At 40.9% G+C, this 27158-nt stretch overlaps 1 protein-coding gene across 2 annotated transcripts in view; it reads left to right on the top strand.

The window, feature by feature from the left end:
- SCAPER (S-phase cyclin A associated protein in the ER) overlaps nt 1-27158 on the top strand; it is a 180549-nt gene that overhangs the window by 57445 nt on the left and 95946 nt on the right. For both annotated transcript variants that reach the window (XM_064456758.1, XM_064456759.1), the window contains exons 17-20: nt 4443-4585; nt 15256-15337; nt 16696-16848; nt 18032-18139. In XM_064456758.1, coding sequence (XP_064312828.1) covers nt 4443-4585; nt 15256-15337; nt 16696-16848; nt 18032-18139 — 486 coding nt within the window. The remainder of the gene's footprint in view (nt 1-4442; nt 4586-15255; nt 15338-16695; nt 16849-18031; nt 18140-27158) is intronic.

Raw genomic sequence — 27158 nt, 5'->3', positions numbered from 1 at the left:
CCTTCCATCAAGCTTATTTTAACCTTTTAATTACACGATCTCCTACAATTTTTTTTTTTGAGCTTTTGCTTGCTTTGCCATTTAGTGGCACTGGTACTGAATTCAAAAGGTACAAGCTATACTGGTCCGTTTTCAAATGCTACCTTAAAGGCCTTTGTAAGGAATGCCCAGCAGAACTAGTATTTGTTTTTATGATGCACTGGGTGTATTCTATAAAACAGTTAGCATTCTTGTTGATTTAATAGTACAGTTTTAGGTATGTCATATCTTGTTTTATTTATTTTATTACAGAATCACAGAATGGTAGGGGTTGGAAGGGACCTCTGGAGATCATCTTGTCCAACCCCCTGCTTGAACAGGGGACACCTAGATCAGGGGGCACAGGAACGCATCCAGGTGGGGTTTGAATGTCTCCAGGGAAGGAGACTCCACAACCTCCCTGGGCAGCCTGTCCCACTGCTCTGTCACCCTCACAGTAAGAAGTTTTTTCTCATATTGAGGTGGAACTTCCTGTGTTCCAACTTGTGTCCATTGGCCCTTGTCCTGTCATTGGGCACTATTGAAAAGAGCCTAGTCCCATCGTCCTGACACCCACCCTTTAGGTGCTTATAGGTATTGATGAGATCCCCCCTCAGTTGTCTCTTCTCCAGGCTAAACAAACCCAGGTCTCTCAACCTTTCCTCATAAGGGAGATGCTCCAGCCCCCTGATCATCTTGGTAGCTCTCTGCTGGACTTGTTCAAGCAGTTCCCTGTCCTTCTTAAACTGGGGGGCCCAAGACTGGACACAGTCCTTCAAATGTGGTCTCACTAGGGCAGAGTAGAGGGGGAGGATAACCTCCCTGGACCGGCTGGCCACACTCCTTTTAATGCAGCCCAGGATACTGTTGGCCTTCTTGGCCACAAGGGTGAATTGCTGGCTCAGGGTCACCTTGCTGTCCACCAGCGCTCCCACATCCTTCTCAACAGAGCTGCTTTCCAGTTGTTCAGCCCCCAGCCTGTACCAGTGCATGGGGTTGTTCCTCCCCAGGTGCAGGACCTTGCACTTGCTCTTGCTGAATTTCATCAGGTTCCCCTCGGCCCAGCTCTCCAGCCTGTCCAGGTCTCGCTGGATGGCAGCACAGCCTTCTGGTGTATCAGCCACTCCTCCCAGCTTGGTATCATCAGTAAACTTGCTGATGTTAGACTCTATCCCATCATCCAGGTCACTGATGGATATGTTGAACAGGATTGGACCCAGCACAGACCCCTGGGGAACACCACTAATGACAGGCCTCCATCCATACTCTGTTCCATTGATCGTGACCTTCTGAGTTCTGTTGTCGAGCCAGTTCACAGTCCATCTCACTGTCTGGTCATCCAACCCATACTTCCTTAGCTTGCCTGTGAGGATGCTATGGGAGACAATGTTGAATGCCTTACTGAAGTCAAGATAGACAACATCCCTTTGTCGACCCAGCCCGTCATGCCATCGTAGAAGGCTATCAGGTTGGTCAAGCATGATCTTCCCTTGGTGAATCCATGTTGACTACTTCTGATAACCTTCTTTATGTGCCTGGATATGACCTCCAGGATGAACTGCTCCATCATCTTTCCCAGGGATTAAAGGTGAGGCTGGCTGTCCTATAGCTCCCCAGGCCCTCCTTCTTGCCCTTTTTGAAGATTGGAGTGACATTTGCTGTCCTCCAGTCCTCGGGCACCTCTCCTGTCCTCCACGACCTTTCAAAGATGATGGAGAGTGGCTCAGCAAGAACATCCCCCAGCTCCCTCAGCACTCGTGGGTGCATCCCATTGGGGCCCATGGATTTGCGAGGATCCAGTTTGCATAGGTGATCTCTGACCCAACCCTTCTCAACCAATGGTAAGTCTTCCTTTGTCCCGATTTGTCCTCTCTTCTCTGGGGGCTGAGATGCCCAAGGTCCAGCCTCAGCAGTAAAGACCGAGACAAAGAAGGCATTCTCTGCATCCTGCATTGCCTCCTTCCTTGTTCAGCAGTGGGCCTACTGTATTCCCAGTCTTCCTTTTACTGCTGATGTATTTAAAGAAGCCCTTGTTGTTATCCTTGACATGCCTTGCCAGATTTAATTCCAAGTGGGCCATGGCCTTCCTCGTCGCATCTCTGCATACCCTGACAACATTCCTATATTCCTCCCAAGTGGCCAGTCCCTTTTTCCACATACCGTGAACCTCCTTCTTCCATTTGAGTTTCTTTAGAAGCTCTTTGGTCATCCATGCAGGTCTCCTGGCTCCTCTGCCTGACTTCTTCCTCCTGGGGATTCACTGATCCTGAGCTTGGAGGAAGTGGTACTTGAATACTGTCCAGCTTTCTTGGGCCCCCCTGCCTTCCAGAGCCCATGGGATTCCTCCTAGCAGGTCTTTGAAGAGGCCAAAGTTGGCCATCTTGAAGTATCCTAAACTCAACCATCTCATAGTCACTGCAGCCAAGGCTACCCCCAACTCTCGCATCCTCAATCACCCCTTCCTTGTTTGTTAATATAAGGTCCAGCAGCACATATCACCTTGTTGGCTTCTCCACCACTTGCATCAAAAAGTTGTCCTCGATGCTCTGCAGGAACCTTCTGGATTGTGCATGGCTCACCGAGTTGCTTTTCCAGCAAATATCAGGATGGTTGAAGTCCCCCATGAGGACCAGGGACTACTTCCAGCTGTCTGTCAAAGGCCTTGTTGACTTCCTCTTCTTGATCAGGTGGCCTGTAGCAAACGCCTGCAACTGTGTCACCCATATATTTTGCTGTCTCTTAATTTTTACTCAAAAGCTCTCAACTTGTTCTCCTTCCACTCCAAGGCAGAGCTGGATGCATTCCAGTTGCTCCCTCACATAAAGAGCAACTCCCCCACCTCGCCTTGCTGGTCTGTCTTTCCTGAAAAGCCTGTAGGCATCCATGGTCACATTCCAGTCATATGAGCTATCCCACCATGTCTCTGTGACTGCAATGAGAAGATGGCCCTGCGACCGCACACAGATCTCTAGTTCCTCCTGTTTATTTCCCATGTTGTGTGCATTGGTGTACAGGCATTTCAGAAAATTGCTTGAGCACACAGGTTTCCCCAGAGGGGTGTACAAGGACCCGCTACAGCTATGCAAACCCTTGAGGTGGTTGGTCTCCTGGTTGCCATCACATGAAGCTGCCACAGCACCTTTATCACTGCTCAGGTTGTCCTGTCCTATTCCCCCATTGTGTGTGATGGCATTAGCATTGCCAGTTTGTCCCCCTCCCCACAAGTTCCTCGGTTTAAAGAAGGAAATTAGTGTATTCATGCAATGCTGTTACTGAAACTCTATGCAGGAGAGAATATGGTTACTGTGAAAGCCACAGTTCTGGTTATCCATTACCAAGCTTATTGCCTGTGGAGATGAAGACAGTGCAGTTAACATCATATTCACTACTACAAAATACTGTGCATGAAGGGAAAAAAAGTTCACTTTTTTTGTAATTCTTCATTTCTTGAATAAAATAAAATATAATGTAATGTTTTTTGCTTTTATTATGTCTAAATTTTTGTAAAGCCAATATTTAAGAATGCAGGGCCCTCATCTAACCACATGAAAATGTTCATCCTTCTAGCAAGTTTTGGTTTGTGCTAATGAAATCTCATACTATCTTCTGAAAGGAAGATGATTTATTTGCTAGTATAGTGACATGCTTTTACAGGGCTGGAGTTTGTGGCAAGGAGTATGTTTTTAAAATGTAATTAAATATCTATATTTCATTTATTCGGTCATACAAAACAGACTAATTTTTCAGCAAGATAAAGATTTGAAGAACACATTAAAAATCTGTTTCTCCCCAGACTTACAGCTAAACCAAATAATCACATTTCCTCTTAGTAAAACTCACCAACTTAATGTCTACTCATAAATGTCTTATTTAAATGAGATTTCAAACATGCTTTATTTTTACATATTTGCTGATAGAAGTGTAGCCATTCTGTCGGAAAGGTCGAGTAGTGAGAGAAATCATATAATCAGTGATAGTGCAAAAATAGTCAAAATCCATTTTGTTTTCTTACATCATTCAGATAGTTTCAGAATCATAATTTAAATACTAATATTCCACGGGAGCATATGTTATTTTTACATCACCTGTATCCTGTGGGATGCTTAAAATGTTTTCAAATACTCTCATTAACAAACAACAAACTAGTTTTACAGGCTTTTGTAGTGGATAGACTTTTTTCAGGATGAGCAAAACATATGGCGAATTAATGTGTAGCTTAGTTCGTACAACTCTTCTTCAATGTATGTTCATGCTTCTGAACATACTCATATTTGCATATTATTCCTTTGTCTAATAAAAATGCAGTTCTTACTCCATCATGACAGTAAAATAAAATTCTATGAACAGATGTTAAATACAATCTCTGTTAATTCCTTTTTGTTTTTTCCTAAAAGAAAAGTTAAAGTTTACTTTTCTATGACTAGGAACGGAAAAGAGCCCTAGAAGCAGAACGGCAAGCCCGAGTTGAGGAGCTGCTGATGAAGAGGAAGGAACAAGAAGCACGGATTGAACAGCAGAGGCAAGAGAAAGAAAAAGCACGGGAAGATGCTGCACGGGAGAGGGCCAGGTAACTTTACAATAATTTTGTTAGTTCCCTGTCCTTCACCATTGTCCTTTCCCGCAAACTATAGCTTCTCTACAACAACAACAGTCCCTTCTTAGCTCTTCAGGCTTAGTATTGTAAAAACTAACAATAATAAATATTCTTGATGAATGGTTCAAAAGAAGAAATCAAGTGAGTAATCATTAATTATGTAATAGGTTTTTGTATTCCTTACATACATACACAATATAACATGCAAGGCTGTATTTTATTATAATCATCTTAGCTTTATTGCTAACAAGGCCTTTTAATAATTTGCCTTTTTAATATTTTAGCTTGGTTTTCAAAGAGAGCAAGATCAATGTCCCTGTGTTCCCCACTCCCTCCACTCTTCAGTAACTTTTGGATTTACTGGCATCAATTTGAATTCACCTTGTTGTAGTCACCAGAGATTGCATTTGTGAAGCACAAGGCTGGGAAATCAGGCTTCATTAATTCCACTGCCTACAAACTACTTGGATTATGGTTTTGCCCATAATCAGGTGCTCATAAAGGAGTTTTCGTATGGGCTCTTCTCTCCCTTTCTTTTGAGCCAGAGAGGAGGTGCAGAGAGAGTGTGGGGCAGCATTGTGGTGTGTCAGAGGTTTATTTGTCAAGTCTGATTCAGGAAAAGTGGTCTCTGCTTATTGCTTAATTTGCCAAATTCTATTTGTATTCACCTCCTATTATTACCGCTTTCCGTACAGTTCCACTGCCACAAGCATTCCATAAAACCTAAACTGAAGTTACAGTTTTTCCTACGACAAGTGTTCACCCACTAATGGTTCTTCAAATGTTTTTATTGTCATAGCTTGTTTTCTTCAAAGTTGTTGTGTTTTTTTTTCCCCCTCCAAATAAAATATTCAGATATTGATTGATCACCTTCTTTCATCTTCCAAAGTCATGAATAATTCTAGCTTGACAACATAAAGAGATTCAACTTTTAGATGTTTAATGAATCATGGGTAGGATCTATGACTTTGCCCTGGACTTCATGAACCTTTCCTCAATAGACTGAGCCAAAGTCACAATGAGATAGAATGAATTGGAAGGGAGAGATCCTTCAGTATTTTATTCTAATTCACAGACACTTGAGGAAGATTATGACCAACAGGGAGGATTTTGGTTATGATATTTTGGGAAGTTGCATGTGTAAGGCTTCTACATCTTTATGAAATTTGAGACAACCCTCACAGTAAGCAAATGTGAGATAATTGTTCCATTGACATCTTTGCCTTTTAAGGTGTTCTACAGTTGCAACTTGTCTAAAGGCTCAAGGCATGTAATTCTTGCTCTTTTTGTTTAATCAGTTCTAAATTCGCCACTTTCCTTTGCACCCCATTTATTTCATTATGACATGAAGAACAGGAGTTTCCATTTGTGTTCTACTATTACTGTTTTTCAACAAGTTTCCTCTGGATTTGCTACTATAGCACTCAGTTTTCAAATGGTTTGTATTTGATATTGCAGTACCATGCTTGCATTTGTTTTTCTTTGCCAGACGCTGATTATACAGGAGAGATTTTTCTTTTTTTTGTTTTGTTTCGGGGTTTTTTGTTTATTTTTTTTATAATTTTGGGAAAGAGTAGGAAAGAATGTATGTGTGGTACCCTACAATCTGGTGATTCTGTTAATGTCAGAGTGGCCTCAGAGTCATTGCATCTCCTTAATAACAGTTCTGAGGTTTCTCTAACGTAGTAGAGGTAGAGGAGGATTCAACATGTTCTGGGTTAGAAGTTCAGGGAGAGGTGAGCTTGATAGGAAGCTGGCTGTACTATCCCTTCTGTCTTGGACTTCGGCATATTTTGGTGGAATCTCGAGGTTTGGTTTTCTATTTTGTTGGGTTTTTGCCCTGCTGCTAGGATTTGACTCTTATCCTGAAGATTTAACACTTGCTGGAATAAGTAATTTTTGGAATATCTGCTTAAAATTTCTTGAGCATAAGCTTTACTATGTCCAGCTGGTGGTGATTAAAGCATCTGTATGAAAGGAATAGTGTACTTAAAACTGACTTTAAAAGCCCCTCTGCCCTTATGGTACATTAACTTGATTCCAGTAAGGTTTTAGATGTAATTTCAGAATATTTTATATTCCAGAGAGTTGAAATACATAATATGGAAAACTTTGTTCTTGTCAATAGAAAAAATTAAAACTGTATAATGTAACCTAATCATGTGAAAAGCATGCTTTTCATAAGGGCCTGTACAGGAATAATGTTGATGCTCTGTATATTGAAACTTCAGAGTTTTGTTTCAAATATTATTAATCCAAAGTGTGCAATGATATTCATTTGTCATAGGTTGTAGGATTAAACAAATACTCTAAAACACATATTGAAAGAAAAAGCTAAAATAAGCTTTGGGTTTGGGTCATGTGTTAGTTGTGACTTTTTTTCAGCTCATGGTGTAAGTCAGGAGCTCTTTAACACAAAACCAAAGACTCTAGTTCAGTCTTTCTTTTATATATCTCAGGGGAGATAGCACATAAACTACCTAACGCTTCTCATCCATCATCTCTTCATTACCGCCTCCCTCCATGCTCATGGTGATTAGGAGAGTTCATTTATACTTTCTGAAAGGACGATTGTGTATAGTGTTTATAGTTAGACTTGCTTCCTCGCCCATCTTTCCTGTCTACTTTTTTATTTTCTGTAGCTTTTTGTTTCAAAATGTTATTTTATCTGAGCCTTCTGCTTTTACTGAAATTACACTGTTTTGTCTGTGACTTCTTTGTTTAAAAAACCCAAACAGAAATCCATAGGAAACAAAAACCACTGCAGTTTGGATAATATTTGTTGTTATCCTTTCCAGTTTTGTTACTCAAACTACTTTAGTTTTAGAATACCTTTTAAAAAGGTAGTTAACAGCTTTTAATGACTTTTTCATTGCTCAGTTTTATTAAAAATTTTCGTTACTACTTTTGGCCCTTCACAGCTGCCAGACTCCTAAGGGAGAAGTGTTTCTATCCCATCCCATTTTTTTGGTACAAACAGCATGAGGAGCTAACATTCTTCCTTTTTAGGGTTTGATAGCACCATGGCTTACTGATCACTAATAAGTTGTTCTTGATTAAATTGTTATCTGCAGGTTCCTGCTTAATAGTTAGAGTAACAGATCAAGTTATATCTTTATATCTGTTCTTTTTTCTCAGACAGAAAATAAAAAAATCTTAATCTTTTCAGTATGGTGATGCTTGGGGATTCACAGGCTCTTACTGACATCCACATGCATGACATCTGTGCTTGGGAACTTGTGCTGGTTTTGGCTGAGAAGGGGTTCATTCTCTTCACTGTAGTGCCTGTGGTGGTTGGCTACCTTTCCAGCTTCCGGCGCTCTGCCGCCTCAGCAGGAGGCTGGGAGGGGCAGGGCCACGGCCAGGACAGCTGACCCCAACTGGCCAATGGCATGTTCATTCCATACCATGTGACACCATGACCAGTATATTAAGGGGGGGCAGTTGCATCTCGGGGAGGGGCGGTGTTGGGTGGTGAGTGGCTGTGTTGTGTGTGGTTTGTTTCGGTGGTTCGTTCCCCGCCCCCGGGTTTTGTGCCTCTCGTTGTTTTCCTTTCCACTGCATTTTTGTTGTTGTTTCTTTTAATTTTAATTATTAAACTGCTCTTATCTCAACCCACAAGCGTTACCCTTCTGATTCTCTCCCCCATCTACCGGTGGGGGAGTGAGCGAGCGCCTGTGTGGGGCTGAGCTGCCAGCTAAACTATGACAGTCTTTTTGGCACCCAACATGGGGCTCAAGGGTTGGAGATAATAACAGCTGCTGGTCACAGCACCACGTTGCCCTTTTTGCAGTTGGTGTTAAAGATTGGTGTTGGTTTGTTTAGTCTGCTGTGTTCTGCTGTGATTAGTAACGTTTTGCCTACGAGATCTGTTATGCAATCACTGGTTTTCAGCTTTATCTGGTATTTGAGGTTTTTGCTGAAACGGTTACTGTACTTTGGCTACCACCTTGTTGAGGCGATTAGCAATTATACCTCCTCCTCGGAGAGATCTAATACGGAGGAAATACAGAATGGTATCTCTGCAACTTTGTTCTATGATGTCTCCGCCTCTGTCACAACAAACCTTTTGTGTCTTGAACATCCTTGGGTGGTTAAGGTGCACTTATTGTTAGTTTTTGGGCATGTTGTTTTGGTTCTGACTAAGCAACTTAAGAATATCACCCAGAAATCTGCCCCAAGGCTTGATAGACTGGCAGGGCATGTGGGATAGCATGGGCAAATACCTAGGGCAGTGGGCACCCCCAGTGTTTTGGCGTTTCACCCTGAACAAGTGCAGAATCCTGAAAAACTAGCAGAAGATTTGGAGAAAATAAGCTGTTATGCTGGGAACTCCAGAGAGACACAGATAACTGCAATGTGCTGGGGCCTGGCCCATGCGTACCGAGCCCTGCTCAGCAGTACTCACTGCTCCCAAGGGGAAGAGAACGTCTCCGGATTGAAAGGCAAAGTGACAGGCACTGCGGCCACTCAAACCCCCACGACAAGTACTGGAGCTGGCTCAGAGAATCAACCCGTGCCAGTATCAGTCACCCTCATGCACAAGACAAAATCTTGGAAGCGGACGTCAACTTGTTTAGAACGGGATGATGAAAAAGCAGGGCCGTCACGGGGACAGGAGGAAGAAGTCATAAATGAAATAGAGGCCACCCGATCCCTGTCCTTGAGCGAGTTGCGAGATACGCGAAAAGATTTCAGCCGTCGTTCAGGGGAGCACATTGTCACCTGGCTGCTCCGATGCTGGGATAATGGGGCCAGTAGCCTGGAATTAGAGGGAAAAGAAGCCAAACAACTGGGATCCCTATCTGGGGACAGGGGCGTTGACAAAGCAATTGGAAAAAAGAACACAAGCCCTCAGCCTCTGGAGGCGACTCCTGTCCGGAGTGAAGGAACGGTATCCCTTTAAAGAAGATGTTACATATCACCCAGGAAAATGGACAACCATGGAGAAAGGCATCCAGTATCTAAGGAAATTAGCTGTGCTTGAGGTGATTTATGGTGACCTGGACGATCAACGGTCATCCAAAGATCCAGATGAAGCCGAGTACACACGACCCATGTGGCGGAAGTTTGTACAGAGCGCGCCATGTTCGCATGCAGACTCGTTGGCAGTGATGTCCTGGAAAGGGGACGAGACACCAACAGTGGCGGAGGTGATTGATAGACTCCGGGATTACGAAACAAATATCTCTTCCTGTCTAGTCTCTGCTGTGGAGAAACTATCCCGAGAGGTCCAGCAACTCAAAGAAGATATGTCCTGCTCCCCACCTCTACAGAGTAGTGTCTCAGCTGTTAGGAATAAGTGTCCTTTGGCTCAAAGGAGAGGATACACACCACGGGCCACCCTGTGGTTCTACCTGGGTGACCACAGAGAGGACATGAGGAGGTGGGATGGCAAGCCTGCCTCGACCCTAGAGGCACGAGTACGTGAACTGCAAGGAAGAACAATCACTCAGGGAGGCTCTTCCAGGAAAGCTGCTGCTCCAATTTCCAGTGAGCAAGTCCCCAGACAGAGGAGTAGAAGTGCAGATTTTATTTCTAAGCGTAATAGAGAGATGCTTGATTCACATTCACAGAAGTGAGTTGTGACTGCCATGATCAAGACTAGAGGGGCCCTGCCTCGAGCCAGGTGGAGGAAAGGGATAACTGGGCTTACTGGACTGTGTGGATCCGATGGCCTGGCACGTCCGACCCACAGGAGTATAAAGCTTTAGTGGACACTGGTGCACAGTGCGCCTTAATGCCATCAAACTATATAGGGGCAGAACCCATCGGTATCCCTGGAGTGACAGGGGCATCCCAAGAGCTAACTGTATTGGAGGCCGAAGTGAGCCTAACCGGGATTGAGTGGCAGAAGCACCCCATTGTGACTGGCCCAGAGGCTCCGTGCATCCTTGGCATAGACTGCCTCAGGAGAGGCTATTTCAAGGACCCAAAAGGGTACAGGTGGGCTTTTGGTGTAGCTGCCTTGGAGACAGAGGAAATGAAACAGCTGTCTACCTTGCCCGGCCTCTCAAAGGACCCTTCTGTTGTGGGGTTGCTGAAGGTCAAAGAACAACAGGTGCCGATCACCACCACAACAGTGCATCGGCGGCAATATCGCACCAACCGAGACTCTCTGATCCCCATCCATGAGCTCATTCACCAACTGAGGAGCCAAGGAGTCATCAGTAAGACCCACTCACCCTTTAACAGTCCCATATGGCCAGTGCGGAATTCCGTCTAATGGAGAGTGGAGGCTAACAGTAGACTATCATGGCCTGAATGAAGTCACTCCACCGTTGAGTGCTGCTGTGCCAGACATGCTAGAACTTCAATATGAACTGGTGTCAAAGGCAGCCAAGTGGTATGCCACAACTGATATCGCTAATGCATTCTTCTCAATCCCTCTGGCAGCAGAATGCAGGCCACAGTTTGCTTTCACTTGGAAGGGTGTCCAGTACACCTGGAATCGACTGCTTCAGGACTGATTCAGACTGTACTGGAACACGGAGAAGCTCCAGAACACCTTCAGTACAGTGATGACATCATCGTGTGGGGCAACACAGCGGAAGAAGTTTTTGAGAAAGGAGAGAAAATAGTCCAAATCCTTCTGAAAGCTGGTTTTGCCATAAAACAAAGTAAGGTGAAGGGACCCGCGCAAGAGATCCAGTTCTTAGGAATCAAATGGCAAGACGGACGTCGTCAGATCCCAATGGATGTGATCAACAAAATAGCAGCCATGTCTCCACCAACTAGCAAAAGGAAACACAAGCTTGCTTGGGCGTTGTGGGTTTTTGGAGAATGCATATTCCAAATTACAGTCTGACCGTAAGCCCCCTCCATCAAGTGACCCAGAAAAAGAATGATTTCAGATGGGGCCCTGAGCAATGACAAGCCTTTGAACAGATTAAACAGGAAATAGTTCATGCAGTAGCCCTTGGGCCAGTCCGGGCAGGACAGGATGTAAAAAATGTGCTCTACACTGCAGCCGGGGAGAATGGCCCTACCTGGAGCCTCTGGCAGAAAGCACATGGGGAGACCAGAGGTCAACCCCTAGAGTTTTGGAGTCGGGGATACAGAGGGTCCAAAGCCCGCTAGACTCCAACTGAAGAAGAGATATTGGCAGCATATGAATGGGTTCGAGCTGCCTCAGAAGTGCTTGGTACTGAGGCACAGTTGCTCCTGGCACCCCGACTGCCAGTGCTGGGCTGGATGTTCAAAGGAAACATCCCCTCTACACACCATGCAACTGATGCTACATGGAGTAAATGGGTTGCACTGATCACCCAGCGGGCTCGAGTAGGAAACCCCAGTTGCCCAGGAATCTTGGAATTGATTATGGACTGGCCAGAAGGCAAAGACTTTGGAATATCACCAGAGGAGGAGGAGACACATGCTGAAGAAGCCCCACTCTATAACGAAGTGCCAGAAAATGAGAAGCAATATGCCCTGTTCACTGATGGGTCCTGGCACCTTGTCGGAAAGCACTGGAGATGGAAGGCTGCTGTATGGAGTCCTACACGACAAGTAGCAGAACCTGCTGAAGGAGAAGGTGAATTGAGCCAGTTTGCAGAGGTAAAGGCCACCCAGCTGGCCTTAGACATCGCTGAATGGGAAAAGTGGCCAGTGCTCTATCTCTGTACTGACTCCTGGATGGTGGCAAATGCCCTGTGGGGCTGGTTACAGCAGTGGAAGCAGCAACTGGCAGCGTAGAGGCAAACCCATCTGGGCCGCCACATTGTGGCAAGATATGCTGCCCAGGTAGAGAACCTGGTTGTAAAGGTACATCATGCGGATGCTCATGTCCCCAAGAGTCGGGCCACTGAAGAACATCAGAACAACCAGCAGGTAGATCAGGCTGCCAAGATTGAAGTGGCTGAGGTGGATCTGGACTGGCAACATAAGGGTGAACTATTTCTAGCTCGATGGGCCCATGACACCTCAGGCCATCAAGGGAGAGATGCAACATACAGGTGGGCTTGTGACCAAGGGGTGGGCTTGACCACGGACGCTATTGCACAGGCTATCCACGAATGTGAAACGTGCACTGCAATCAAGCAAGCGAAGCAGGTAAAGCCTCTGTGGTACGGGGGACGATGGCTGAAATATAAATATGGGGAGGCCTGGCAAATTGACTATATCACACTCCCACAAACCCACCAAGGCAAGCGCCATGTGCTTACAATGGTAGCAACAACGACCGGCTGGCTGGAAGCATTTCCTGTCCCCCATGCCACTGCCCGGAACACTATCCTGGGTCTCGAACAACAAGCCCTGTGGCGACATGGCACCCCAGAGAGAATCGAGTCAGACAACGGGACTCATTTCCAAAATAACCTCATAGACACCTGGGCCAAAGAGCATGGTATTGAGTGGGTGTATCACATCCCCTATCACACGAGCCTCTGGGAAAACTGAATGGTACAATGGACTGTTAAAAACTACACTGAGAGCGATGGAGGGTGGAACATTCAAGCACTGGGATACACGTTTAGCAAAAGCCACCTGGTTAGTCAACACAAGGGGATCTGCCAATCGAGCTGGCCCTGCCCAGTCAGAAATCCTACATACTGTAGAAGGGGACAAAGTCCCTGTAGTGCACGCAAAAAGTATGCTGGGGAACACAGTCTGGCTTCTTCCTGCCTCAGGCAAAGGCAAACCCATTTGCGGGATTGCTTTTGCCTGAGGACCTGGGTGCACTTGGTGGGTGATGCGGGAGGATGGAGAAATCCGATGTGCGCCTCAAGGGGATTTGATTTTGGGCAAAAACAGTCAATGAACTGAATAGCACAATGCGAACTGCTATATAATATTGTGTGTCACCTCTGTGTTGTATCAATGATATCAGAGTACGAGCCTCCCAACCCATGGAAGATAAACTGTGAAACAAGCAAAGTGCAGCAGTGATGGAACGATGACTGACTCGGTATGCAGCAACCCAACGCCACACACACCACCTCTCCCACCCTGAAAGACTGATACGACAGATGGAGCCCAGAGTCATGGACTGGGTGAACTCAATGGACACTTAATGGACACTTTACAGGGAAGGCCCATAAACTAAGGGAACGATGTCTGTGTATTATGTTAAAGGATGGGAAGGGGAGGGGTGGTGGTTGGTAAGGTTGTATTGGATGGTATGGGACCTGGGCATGGTGTAAATGGTATGGAATGTGCTGGTTTTGGCTGAGAAGGGGTTAGTTCTCTTCACTGTAGTGCCTGTGGGGGTCAGCTACCTTTCCAGCTTCCCGCGCTCTGTCATCTTGGTGGGGCTGGGAGGGGCGGGGCCATGGCAGGGGCGGCTGACCTCGGCTGGCCAATGACATGTTCATTCCATACCATGTGACACCATGACCAGTATATTAAGGGGGGGCAGTTTGCAGCTCTGGGAAGGCGCGGCATCGGGTCGGCAGGCGGTGAGCGGCTGCGTTGCGTGCGGTTTGTTTCACTGGTGGTTCATTCCCCCCCCTTCCTCCTCCCCAGGTTTCACTCCTCTTGTTGTTCTCCTTTCCATTGCATTTTTGTTGTTGTTTCTTTTAATTTTAATTATTAAACTATTCTTATCTCAACCCACGAGCATTACCCTTCTGATTCTCTCCCCCATCCCACCAGTGGGGGAGTGAGCGAGCAACTGTGTGGGGCTGAGTTTCCAGCTAAACCACAACAGCACTTTGCTGCGGATGGGAAGGAGAGTTGCTAAAAGTGAAGCAGACAACTGCTTCAAGTTTGAGGCTTGATTCAGTTTTTGGAAGAGGAATGTAGAGCACGCAGGTTCAGTGAACAAAATAGGTCATGAGTGGAGTTATGTGCAGAAGGAGACAATAAGATAAATATCTGATCTTTTGCTGTCCTTTGGTATCTTGAACATTTAGAACCACAGTATTCTAGAGCATTGATATATGACTCATGATGGTACCATTTGATATTGGTCAAAGTTTTATCTGTGATTTTATATATTCAAACTTCCACTGATCGTCAGTTTTATAAAATGCATTTCCCTCATTGTTGTATGGCTCTTCTTCAATTTGCCATTGTACTCCTCCCCTTTGGTTCACTGACTGCGGCCATTGGCTGAAGAATGCTAATGGTGGCAGGGTATCACATTCATCACTATTTTGTAGCATCGCGTTGACTATTATTGCTCTGGTTTGGACTGAGCTATGATCCAGGTTCTGCTACAAAGGTTCAAATATCTGCCTTTAGGAAGGCCTTCCTGCCCCAGGAAGATGTGCCGGGGAGGTTTAAGTTGGATGTTACAAAAAGGTTCTTCACCCAAAGGGTGGTGGAGCGCTGGAACAGGCTCCCCAGGGAGGCAGCCAAAGCACCAAGCCTGACGATATTCAAGAAGCACGTGGACAACACCCTCAGAGATATGGTGTGAATTTGGGGTTGTCCTGTGCAGGGAAAGGAATTGGACTTGGTGATCCTTGCAGGTCCCTTCCAACTCAGGACATGCTATGATTCTGTGATTTATTAAATCATTGAAATTAAAGCATCTGTATTCTCTGTTAACTAAGTTGCTTTCTCTTGTATTTCTTTTCTACTGAGCCATCTTCAGCTTCATATTTTGGGGTGCTTGTTCTTATTTTCAAACATAAATTAGTCAATATTATGCATGCTTTACATTATTACAAGTTTTCTCTATATTACCTTTTGGTTAGGGATCGAGAAGAGAGGTTGGCAGCTCTTACGGCAGCTCAACAAGAAGCCATGGAAGAACTACAGAAGAAGATTCAGCTGAAGGTATAAAAGGATACTTTACTTTAAAAAAAGATCAAGAATATAGAATTTCTGTGAAATTACTTTCTCTGTGTATGTTTTATTTGTTGAAGATGTTACAGTGCACTGTACAGTGTCCTGAATTATATAACTTTACAAGATATTTTCATTTAGACTTTTTCATTAAGAAGACAACCTTGCTGTATAACAGTACACTGTATAGTTTGGAAAGAGCAGGACTGAGCTCTGTGGAATTCATTAATTTCAAAGCTTTGACTATGAGAACAAGTAAACTTGTACTTTCCAAGATAAGTCAAAGTAATTTTGAGTTAAATCGAGAGGAAAATCAGTACGTAAAAACTTGCACACTGCTTGGTGAAGACAGTTCACCAGTCACAGAAGGTGCTATCAAAAGGTACTGAAATTAATGCTGTCAAGTGTGGCCTGCTATTTCTGTTTGTTTCGTGAAGGGCTCCAGTTATTTCATAAAATAGGCATAAAGATCAACCTTCTTGTAGTTCTGTTCAGCTGAATTGACTGCCCAGTGGAGAACCAAGGTATCAGAAGTTTGAAGAGATAGCCACTGTTTTTCAAGAGATGTAAAGACTTCTGAAATGATAAATTATATTTTTAAGGTTCTGTGGTGGAACTATGTATTAAAGTTTCAATTAATGATAAATTATGTAAATTTTTATTGTAGTGTGGTTTATGTAGATGTACAAATAATTTTTTTGTTGTTATTCTTTGCCCTGATTCCAGTCTGAAGCACCATAGCTACATTTACTTGTACTGTAAAATCCATTTTTGTTATTAAATACAGGTTCATACCCCAGCCTCTGATCTTATATAATAGTTGAGCGTTTATTCCATTCTCATGAGGGTTAGATATGAAAACCCTCTGAAATAATCCAGTGAACTGTGCCTGCTACTGCAGTTAAATAACAAGTAATTTATTTTACTTTAATTTGCACTTTATGATTTCATATCTGTGTGTGAAAACAGCGCTACATAATGTACATATTTGTAGAATTGAAAGTTCCACTTGCATTATGTACTAGTGTTTCATTAAGAGCAAAACCAGAACTGAGCTGTTAAATGTAACAAAAAGATTTACAGAAAGATTTGCAGGAGATTATTAATTAATAATCACCTATAAAACAACAATACTGCTGACTGATTTTTTAAAATCATAGCATAATGTTAAAATGTCTGGTGTGTGGTGACATTTTAATGCCTTTCAGAAATAAATAGTTTCAATTTAACAGAAGTTCATCCTAATTGTACAATATTTGGTAATTCCCAATATTTCTTTGCACAGTTTAATTCCATTTGCTGTAATTCAATGTCTTTATTCGGTGTTGCTTTGGTTATTTTCCATTCAGCATGATGAAAGTATCAGAAGGCACATGGAACAAATTGAACAAAGAAAAGAGAAAGCAGCTGAATTAAGTAGTGGAAGACATGCTAATACTGATTATGCACCAAAACTTACACCGTATGAACGAAAAAAACAGTGCTCATTATGCAATGTAATGGTAAGTTGGATATAGGGGACGGTCAGAATTTTAAGGCCAACCTAAGCCTTTAAGCTACAAATTATTCTTCCTTCACAGGTGAGAGTACTCTACACCTACTGTGTCCCTGCTCTGCTCTTGTGAAGTGCACCTTATTTTGTATTATTCTGTCTATAAATCAGGTGGTTTAGGAAAGATGTGAAAGAACTGTAGAGTTGTAGGTAGAATGGAGAGTGTGGACAATGTTCAGTTATTAGATGTCTCTTCTAACAAAAGCAAGAGTTCAGGAGCATCAAATGAAGGTAGTTAAATGTAGATTTAAGGCAAAGTAAAGAATGTGTTTCTTTACATAGCAGGTAGCTGAGCTGTGAACACCTTGTTATGAGATCCTGAGGGTATTTGAATTTAATGTGAGTTCAGGGGATTATTGGACAAGTTTCACTGGATTGAAATTCACTGAAGGTTACTAGATAGAGAGAAACCACATCAAGCTCAAGAAGTTCTTGAACTGAGTTTGGTTGGAGGCTTAAAAGTGTTGAAGGGGAGAATCAGTGTTTGCTTTGTCTCTACTTTTCCTTAGGTGTCTTATTTTTTGGTCACTGTTAAAAGCCAAGTACTTTGCTAGGCAGACCTCTGATTCCAACAGGGTATGTCTTGTGTCCACCATTCGGTATGTCCCAGGACTGGTGGAGAAGAAGAAGCTGTACAGTCACTGAGTAGGGAGATCTGTTCTTGCTGAGAACTGGTTTTACTGATTTGCATAGACTATGCATTGTTGAATAAAGCCATATGTCCTCTTAAGCATTATTTTTCTTTAATTGCTGAATTAAACAAGTTTGCACGGGATCACCTCAAGTGGTGCTGGAACAGAAACCCAGGTTCAGCAGACTGGAGTCTTGCATATTCACTGATAGTGCATTTTAGAATGTAAGTCCTATATAGGAGGTTAGATTGAAGTCAAACTAGGATGAGAAGCCAAGACTTTTTTTAACGTCTTACTATACAGCTGGCTAGCAAATCATTATGACATTTACTCTTAAGTCCTGCGATATTTGTGTAAATTACATTGAGGAATAAAGTACTGTGCTTGAAATTCTGAACATACTCCTGACAAATTGGCATATGTTATATTTAAAGTACTGTTATTTATAGATTATGGAATTATCGAGGAAAAAAATTTACTATTAAGTCATTGTCATTACAGATTTCATCAGAAGTATACCTTTTTAGCCACATTAAAGGGAAAAAACACCAACAAGCTGTGAGAGAAAACAGTAGTATACAAGGACGAGAGCTTTCCGATGAAGAAGTGGTAAGTTCTGTAATTTTTTTTCTATATTACGTTTAGTTTTAAATGCCATCCAGCTGAGTAGTCTAAGAAAGTCTTGAAAATTATTATGGAGGAATAGAACAAGAATATTTGTGTTAGCATGGGAATATTAGTGCCTTTTTGAATATAAACTACCAATGAAAAGGAATTAAAAAACTGGTGGATCAAATACTTCAGGCAACTGCCATTTGAAACAGATTGTGTATGGAATGTGAATAATCGCTTTCCTATTAATCCAAAGGCATTTTTATCTCGCTATATTAATCTTTTCATCATAAAAATGTGATGTGTTGCAGGTGCCTTTTGCTTTAGTTTTTTTTTATTCCTTCCTGTTGCTTAAAATACCTTAGTCCTTTTTTAGGTTGTCAGATGTGCTATCCTATGCATCAAGGTCAATAATGCTGAAAATTGTAGTGCTGAATTACTTCAGCATGTAAGATTGGAGGTGCTTTGCAAGTATTAGCGTTGCTAGTTGCTTAGTTTTTCAGTAGCTTCTTTAGGAGAATTGGGTGACTTAGGAAGCATTGAGGACATTTTATACTAAATTAAGCAACTATGCTGTTTTGAAGAAAAGACTCCTCAATGGTTGTCTGATTTAGTTTCTCATTGCTGCTGCCTGAATTGAACCACAGTATGAAGTCAAGGCCTTTCCTACGAGACAAATTGTAACAGCCAGACTTCGACTTCTATCTTATCCAAAAAGTTTGTGAATGTCCGTGTATTATACCTGTCAGGTATTACAAAGAAATAATGTACAAGCCAATTCTCCAGAGCTGATTCAGATTTAACTTCATTGTGTTTGGAAATCTGTTTCAGCCAAGCTGACTTAAACGGTACTGCTCAGTACTTCTAATTTTTGGTGGTCTCCTTGTTTCCGTTGCAGTTCTTGTTACTATTTTTATTTGTTGAAATCTTCTCTTTGTTTACAGCTTCTTGCATCCTTTTTAAAAAGCTTTGGAGAGTTAAGTTTCCAAGGTACTCAAACTCACAGAGGTGGTTATCACTGGAAAAAACAGAAAAAGAAAATTGGAGAGAGAAATTAGTCTGGACGAATAAATATTTGCTGAGTTTCAGTTTGCCTACCCCTTCCTAACTCCAATGAAAGTATATAAACTATCTTTTCTGTTTCTTTTTTCCTCATTACAGTGGTAAGTGGGAGTTGTGTGGTTTTGGATTTGGTTTTAGAAGCCAGGTTTACCTAACTGGATGATATATAGTAGAAGGCTTCATACTGCATCCATTTTCCTATAAATATAAGCTGTGAGATTTCCCAGAATCTGTCATGTTGGTACACGCACCAAAGTGTGGGCAACCTAATACTTGTATCTACCTAGCCTTGGCTTGTACCTGTCTAGCCACTGATAACTGAACTAGGGTTCTTGCTGGGCAACTGTCTCAGATGAATACAGTGACCTAGATTTTCTTTTGACTGGGGGTTATACACTATTCACAACATGTAATTTGATAGCTTAACAATTCCAGAAGAAAGGATCATGTTGTAACAGCTGCATTTGTGCCCAGTTGGTGAAAAAGAAGTTCCACTAGAGGGCACAGATATCTTAATTTTTGTGGTGTCCAACATCATATATGTAAATCCAGTGTTTTCCAGCAAAACATTTTGATGTGAATTTAAGATCCAGGTTAAGATTAAATGTATGGGATTTCTTGAATGTGCACTTAGTGCAGGAGCAAAAGGAGAGAGAACAGTCTTAACTGAATGAACAGCTTGATGATTACAATAGCACATTTAAATATCCTAATCAAGATGGTGCATAGTATTTGGCATACTGGCAACATATGGATACTTCTGATGTTAGATATTGAATATATTATGTATAGTTAAATGTTAATTAGTCCAAGTATACGATTCTGAACTGTACTGTTGTAATCTGAAATTTCCTTGGCCTGAGGCCCTCTCTTTCCTTTTTTTTTTTTTTGAGCAGTAATAAGATATACATGCTAGAGATACGGTCACTGTAAAGCAGAAAAGCAATTTTATTTATCAGAGCAATCTGCTTTGTGCCTCCTTATTCAGCATGCATAGTTAATGCCAAACCTTGCCCCTCCACAAATAAAGCATTCAGTAACTTTAGTTAAGTTTTGAAATACTTGAGCAAAAATTTCCAAAGTATTATAAAGAAATAAAACCATATTCCAGGGAAGCATTATAATATTCATAGCTACTTATTAATCACTATTTTCAATTTTTTAAGTCAGTGAAGGTGTCTGTAGTGAGAACACACTTGTACTACTTAAAATTATTACTTGTAATCTGTGATGTCTTTAGATTATGTATATCTTGTCTGTGACCCTTCTTCTTTGACATAGATGATTTTATTTATATCACCTTTGACCTAATAAAATTTCACCTTTAGTCTTATGCACTTGACACCTCAGATAACTTACTCTTGATCTTTGACTTGTTTTGTGTTAAACCTGTTAAGTATAATAAGTAGCTGCCTAGAAAGAAAGCTTTTTTTGAATTGCAATCTGACAATAGAATTTGTTTGTTATTACTTGAGAAATTACAGAAGGAGTTTGAAATACGTCTGTTTTGACCATATTGGTATCACAGAAGGTAAGATTTGAGCATCTCCTTAAGACTTTGGAAATGGATTTAAGTAAGTGATTATATAATATGCCTTCTTACAGTAAGGGTTTTTTGTTGGTTGATTTGACTGTAAGCAAAAAGTTAAAAGCTGTACTGAATGATCATTGACACGAATTTCTCTGGGCCAGGTGGATGCTGGCAGTTGATCTTGCCAGATATAATAAGAAACTTTTATATTCTAGAGTTTTTCCATTTGCCATAGCATCTCTAGGCTCTGTAATTTTACAAACGTTTTCAGAGATAAAAGTAGACTTCCTGTTGGGGCATATATTGTGCTTAATCCCAGCATATATTGTGCAAGAGCTGACAGCTAAGTTAGTAGGTCATCAATAAGATGAATTCACTTGTAGATGCGATATATTTGGTGAAACTCACAAAATATTTTGTTACATATTAAGATACTAAAAATCAAAAAACATGAAGTTATGGCTAAGATTGTATGATAGCTTTTTGGGTTTTCATCTGGGTATTTATTAGTCTCCAGCTGAAAAGGATGTAGATTTCTCTTAAAGCAAAAACCTTTTGATTTTGAAAGGGTGGTCATCAGGTGAAATCAAATTAAGTTCTAGTCACATTTTTTACTTCCTGTTTAACTTTTCTTTTGTCCAGTCTCTTATAAACACATTCATTCAAGTAAATGGCAAAACTCTTTCAGCAGGGTAGGCTTCAGGCTAAAAGTCATCTTTCCCTCGTTGTATTTTTGAAACTTGCAATGCTATCACTGTCCCACACATTTCACCATTATCTTCAGTGCAGTAACAATGTTCTGTGTACATTTTCCCTCTCTGCTTAAATGCATGTCTTCTTCCATCAAACATACAGCTTTACCTTTTTACATTGTTCTTTTCTATGCTATTGATTTCCTGTCTCCTCTGTTAATATTCATATTACTTTCAGTTCAGCAAAAGATGTAAACAGTGTATGCAGTTTGGTTTCATTGACTTCACTGGAATCAGTTAGTATGTTGCAAGTTATGACTGATTGTTTTGCTGATTCAAAGCCTGTGTGACACAAAGGGCTTTTGACACAAAGGCCACCACTGGAAAGGTGCCAGCTGAAAGCCACACATTGTGATTTCATTAGACTGAGGAGTCTCTGCAAGGACCTCATAGACGTTTGCTCCCACCTGTAGCTCCTAGATTATTTCTTCATTTTTATGACCCTCTGCTTTCCCTTTTTTCTTTGCCTTTCTTGTCTGTCCTGGTTTGCTCTGAGGAATGCACGTAACATCGGTAATCCTATAGCGTGCTTCCTTTGAACCATTGTCCTATCTCTCGTCTGTATCTCCCATCACTTAAATACCATGGTTTAAAGGCACTTTTAGAGTACAAATCATGTAATTCTATGCAGTCTATGAATGTTTCTAATAAGTGAAAAGTACTTCTAAGGAACATGTGAAATAGATAACTTTGCAGTGGTTTGGTTTATTTATGTAAGGTGCATGCTAGAATTTTATGTATTCTACAGCAGGATGGAGGAATATTAATAAAGCTTTGTTTGCATATGTGAAAAATGTGGGGTTTTTTATCAGGGAAGAAAGCTGACACTATTGTCATGATATAAATGAAACAAAGAACTTCTTAGAGGTATATTTAGATCAAATGAAAATATAATCCTGTGATGGAGTGAAGAGATTGTTGTTGTCTGAAGATTGACAGTATTAAAATGTGAGGATTTCTAGACAGATATGGTTGGTTGAGCCCACCCACATCCCTTCTAAAAAAAAACCAGGTAGTCAGTGGCTAAAGCTTACCCTGTAGTGTGTGCTGTCAAGTTGGCTGGGGTTCCAGGGCAAGCCTTTTCTGGCATGGGTCTGTCTAGATTGTAGCAGGGTCTGATTTACAACATGCATAACTGTGCTGGCAAGATCCCCTGGTACAGCCGCTGTGACACTGGCAGGACCGTGCTTTTGCCAGGATGTGGTGAGAGGCTGCCTGAGAAAGCAGAGTTGTGCTGGTACAAGTTCTGTTCCAGCCATGTAAAGTTTATAGCTAGCACAACACACAAAGAAAGTTGATGTTTGTATGAGTTTCAGTTTCTAAAAGCTTCTTAGGGGCAAGGGGTTGTTTTTCTTCTTAAAGAAGCTGTTTTCTCAAAGTTGTATGCTGCTTCCACTATTTTTTACAGACAAAATTAATGAGGGAAAGAGATGTGGGAATGTTTTCATGCCTGACCTTTGCTCTTTTTCTTATGTAGTTACAAGGAGCTTTCTTGTCTAGAGACATGATGATGCCTGGACTTTGCTAGTTATGGTTTCGGTTTGTTTGTTTGTTTCTTGTTCACTATGTTTTCATTAAAATTATCTTAGATGTAGCTATTGTTTTCTTGCTTCAGCCTTAGCAGTATTGGGAAAAATACTTTTTGTTTTCCCTTCAGAATCAGTGTTTTCAAGTTCTATTTAAATGAAGAGTAGTATCGTATGAAGTTGTTTGGCAAACTATCTTAAAGGTTAAGCAAAATGGAAAATAATAAGGGTAAAGATGAACAATTTTTACATTTCATGTAATAGAGGAGTTTGATGTATTTATACCTGTGGGTATGTGGTTTTGAAAAATTGTTAGGCAAGATTAATAGTTCTTTTTTTCTTCTTCGTGAACATTCATGTGAATGTTACATGTCTACTTCTGTTGTGTTGGCAAGTGTGGTTTTAACCATCTTTATTTATTCTGAGTTTCACTCTAAATAATGAAAGTCCTTAGCATTCAGCTTTAAGCTCTTCTCTTGTGTTTGATTATTCAAGGCTCTGAACTAAGGCTTTCATGTGGGTTTGGTTTGTTTTTATTTTTTTTTTGGCTATGAACTCCGTGTTCCTGACACTTGTGGGCTTGGTCTTATTCCGGTGTATGTTAGCACTCCTGTCTCTTTTGAAAACTTGAATGATGAGTTCTGTCTATTACAGTACAAGGAAATGATCTTGACTCAGCTCTAGTGGTATATAATACTGAAGTCATTTCTGGGTAATACAGTAGTGCATACGGTTTGGTCGTATGTTGAACAATATTCCTGTTTTTTATCTGCAGAGTTACAGAATATAGACTTCATTGTGAATTCATTTTTTTCTTGGCATCTGGTTATAGTTTTCCAACAGTAGCCCATTTTTCTTCTCTATTGCTCAGTGGAAGCAATCTGTAAATCACCTATACTCAAGAACTCCCCATCCCAGTAAAGCCTCAGGAGTTTGCTTTATTCAATTTTTTTTTTCGTGAGGAAGGGAGGATATTTTTTAGAGAGGGATTGTGTGTTGCTAGAGGAATGGAATTAGGCCAAGCATCTGTGGTCCGTTTTTGTTTATGGATGTTTCATGTCGAAAGTACCACAGGTATCCAACAATTACAGGAACTCTGGCCTTGTTATTTTGCTGTGAATACATTTGTCCTAGAAGAATCTGTCATGAATGATCATGTAATTATAAAGTTTAATCCACAATGCAGTTTGCAGAAGGTCTCTCAGTACTCTATACATCAATTTTACTTTTTTGTACTTTGCACAGCCATAGATTCTTACCTCTAACATATTGTGAACTGTTGTTTTTCCTGGCAAAGATGTACATGATTAATTGTTTATTGGCTGTGTCTTTAATTGTGATAGATTGTTGCCAACAGTTGCCCCCTTCCTTCTTTTAGTTTGGATATCTTGAATATTCACAGACAGTAAGAAAAACTGCTGGCAGGACCAACTGCACTCTCATTTCCCATTCTCTCTTGCTTGCCCTTGCAGCCAGATGATATTGTCAGTGTTTCCAGCTCTCTTCCCTAATCTGTAGAGTGGTGCTTTCCATGTCCAGTATGCAGAACTCTCATTCTTGTGGAAGAAACAGCTTTATGGTTTTTTGCCTTATGTTTGCACATCCTTGAGTGACAAGTGGGAAAGGGAATGATATTAAAAATCCCAAGAAATATCTGCACCTACTATGCAGAATATTATTTGCTATTTATCTTGGTGGCAGGCTGTAGTATTGAATTTACAGAAAAGCAAGGTGACTAAAAGTGCAGTCGGCATTAGCAGTAAGAATACTATTTAGTTTGGACATGCTCAAAAGCAGTATTAGTCCCTCATTTAAAAAATTCAGTCTTAATTAAATTCAGGAAGTGAAGAAAAAACTACTTTTATGATGAAAGGTTGGTCTTCAGTTTTCAATGAATAATAAAAGTTTTTTAATGCTCTGCTCATCTTCTACAGTATGTTCTAGCATAGAAATGTGAATAATTAAAATCTTTATTTTGAGACAATAATATTTGAATATCCATTTGTTTTTATAACTGGATTTTTCACAAATGAAGCACTTAACAATAACTCTAATGGTAACAGGTAAATACCTTCCTTATTTTGAATCTTCTCCATATTTTGGAGTGGATCATCACTTGTGGTATTATAACAGTATTTTATCACAAACGTGATCTCTCTATGATTAAGCATTAATGACAGTTTGTGTTTCAAGTTGTCATTGGTTATAATGTTGAAAATTGAATTTTGCATTTGATATAATTCATAGTCTGCTTCAGCATCTGTTTTCCATATTAAACATTGTCCTAGGCTAAGAGGAAAAAAGTAAAATACTGAGGAGTTTTGTTGAAACATGTAATAAAATCATGAACAAATATTCCTGTGGTAACATGATTTAGAATTGAACCTTAAAAAAACCTCTTCAAAATTTGGCAAATACTTGTACATAATCACTTAAGGGCTCTAAGAAACCGTTATTCCTGACGTTGGTAATAAATATTGAAAACATTTTAAAATTATTTTCTGCCATTACAGAATATTGTTTATTTTGAAACAGGTAAAGGTATTAATCCAGAAGATAAATGTAGGCTTCAAAATAGTTACCTGTTGATTTGTTAGAATATAATGTTATGTACCTTACATTTATACAGAATACTCAGTTTGCTATTATTTTTTATTATTAAAATGGTAAAAGAATGACAGCAATTATTGTGATTTGAGCTACTAAAAGTATTTCTTATAATCTTCCTCATGTTTATTTTAATGCTGATATGAGAGGACAAGTGAAAACAAGTGTTTGGAAGTTCTAAAGATCAAATTTGGATAAATAGCTAGAGTCAGATTTTCAAGTTGCCTAGGTCTGCAGAATTCAGTTAGAAAACTTAGAAGAATGCCTTTTCTTTCCAACCTCGGGGATTTAAGGTTGGAAAGAGTATAAAAATAATGAAGATAACTAGTCTTATGGTATTCTGTTGCTTCTGCTCCAGTTCTGGCCAGAATCCAGAAATACAGGAGGGAATGAAAATGAAAAATAATAGAGGGGGGAAAAAAACCCTATAAACTTTTCAGATTCCAAGAAAGTAATTTTGGCCCAGTCTTTTGGGTGAATGTCCAATAGCCGGAAGGTTTTTCCACTTACATGAATTGGTTAGTTTATACATAATGGAAACATAGCTAATTAATCAGTGTGTCACACTCTGTGTAAAATGGACTATACATTGGGAAGGTCAGGCCTTTACATCCCTGTTGCTAGACAGTAGGATTTCACTCCAGTGCTGTTTTGTGGTAGTCACAGGACCCTCCAGAGCTTATGGAAGCCAGCAGAAAATACTTGATATACTAGGTGATGATCCTGGCCACTCCTGCCAGCAACTCACTGGCTTCAGACTGGAGAATTTTCAGAGCATTCCTTCCCTGGCTGTTACCTCTACACATTAGAAGGACTATTGTGCTTCATGAGAGGCCAGCAAGGAGCAATGTGTGCACAAGAGAACAGAGGATCTTAAGTTATGAATGCCCTACAGCAACAAATGCCAGGCTCTGATTCTCTTCTCAGTTTGAGGAAATACAGATGCTTTACTGCAATGTTGTCCTACCTACCTATGCAATCTTGCCCCAGGCAGAATTCATAAAAAGGCAATGCTTACTTAGAAAGAAAGGAAAGGGAAATAAGTGTTTTTGTTATGCTCACTCCTAATTTTAGAATGAGGAAATTTTTTTTAGGAATAATTGTTTGGTACACTTTACATCACAATTTCATGATGTTAGTATAAATGTTTGCTGAGTAGTGACATGAATAGTAGCTTATGTGTAACATAGGGAACCACAAGTGTCATAGTCAAAGAGATTGGGTAGGAAAATAATTTTGCATTTGTGTTTTAGTTTGAGAAATACTTACATACCCAGCATTTCATCTGTCAAGATCTGATACATGGATGTTGTTGTAATCAGGACACTAAATGGGGAGAGCTAGACAAGAGTGTTGGTCTAGTGAATGGGTGTTTTATGAAGACGGTGTAAATTAGGAAATCTATTCTCCAGCTGTTGTACTTTATAGAGATTACTGAGGTTCAGAATCCAGTTTATGGCATGGTGTTCCTCATCTAAATGAAAGTGGACTGTACTCAACTGCATGACATTTCAGCATTTTGTAGTATGTGCTATACT

The sequence above is a fragment of the Phalacrocorax carbo genome, chromosome 7, assembly GCF_963921805.1.
Source record: "Phalacrocorax carbo chromosome 7, bPhaCar2.1, whole genome shotgun sequence".
Taxonomy (NCBI): domain Eukaryota; kingdom Metazoa; phylum Chordata; class Aves; order Suliformes; family Phalacrocoracidae; genus Phalacrocorax; species Phalacrocorax carbo.
The sequence above is the reverse complement of the archived record's forward strand: the minus strand, read 5'-3'. Positions and strand labels throughout refer to the sequence as shown.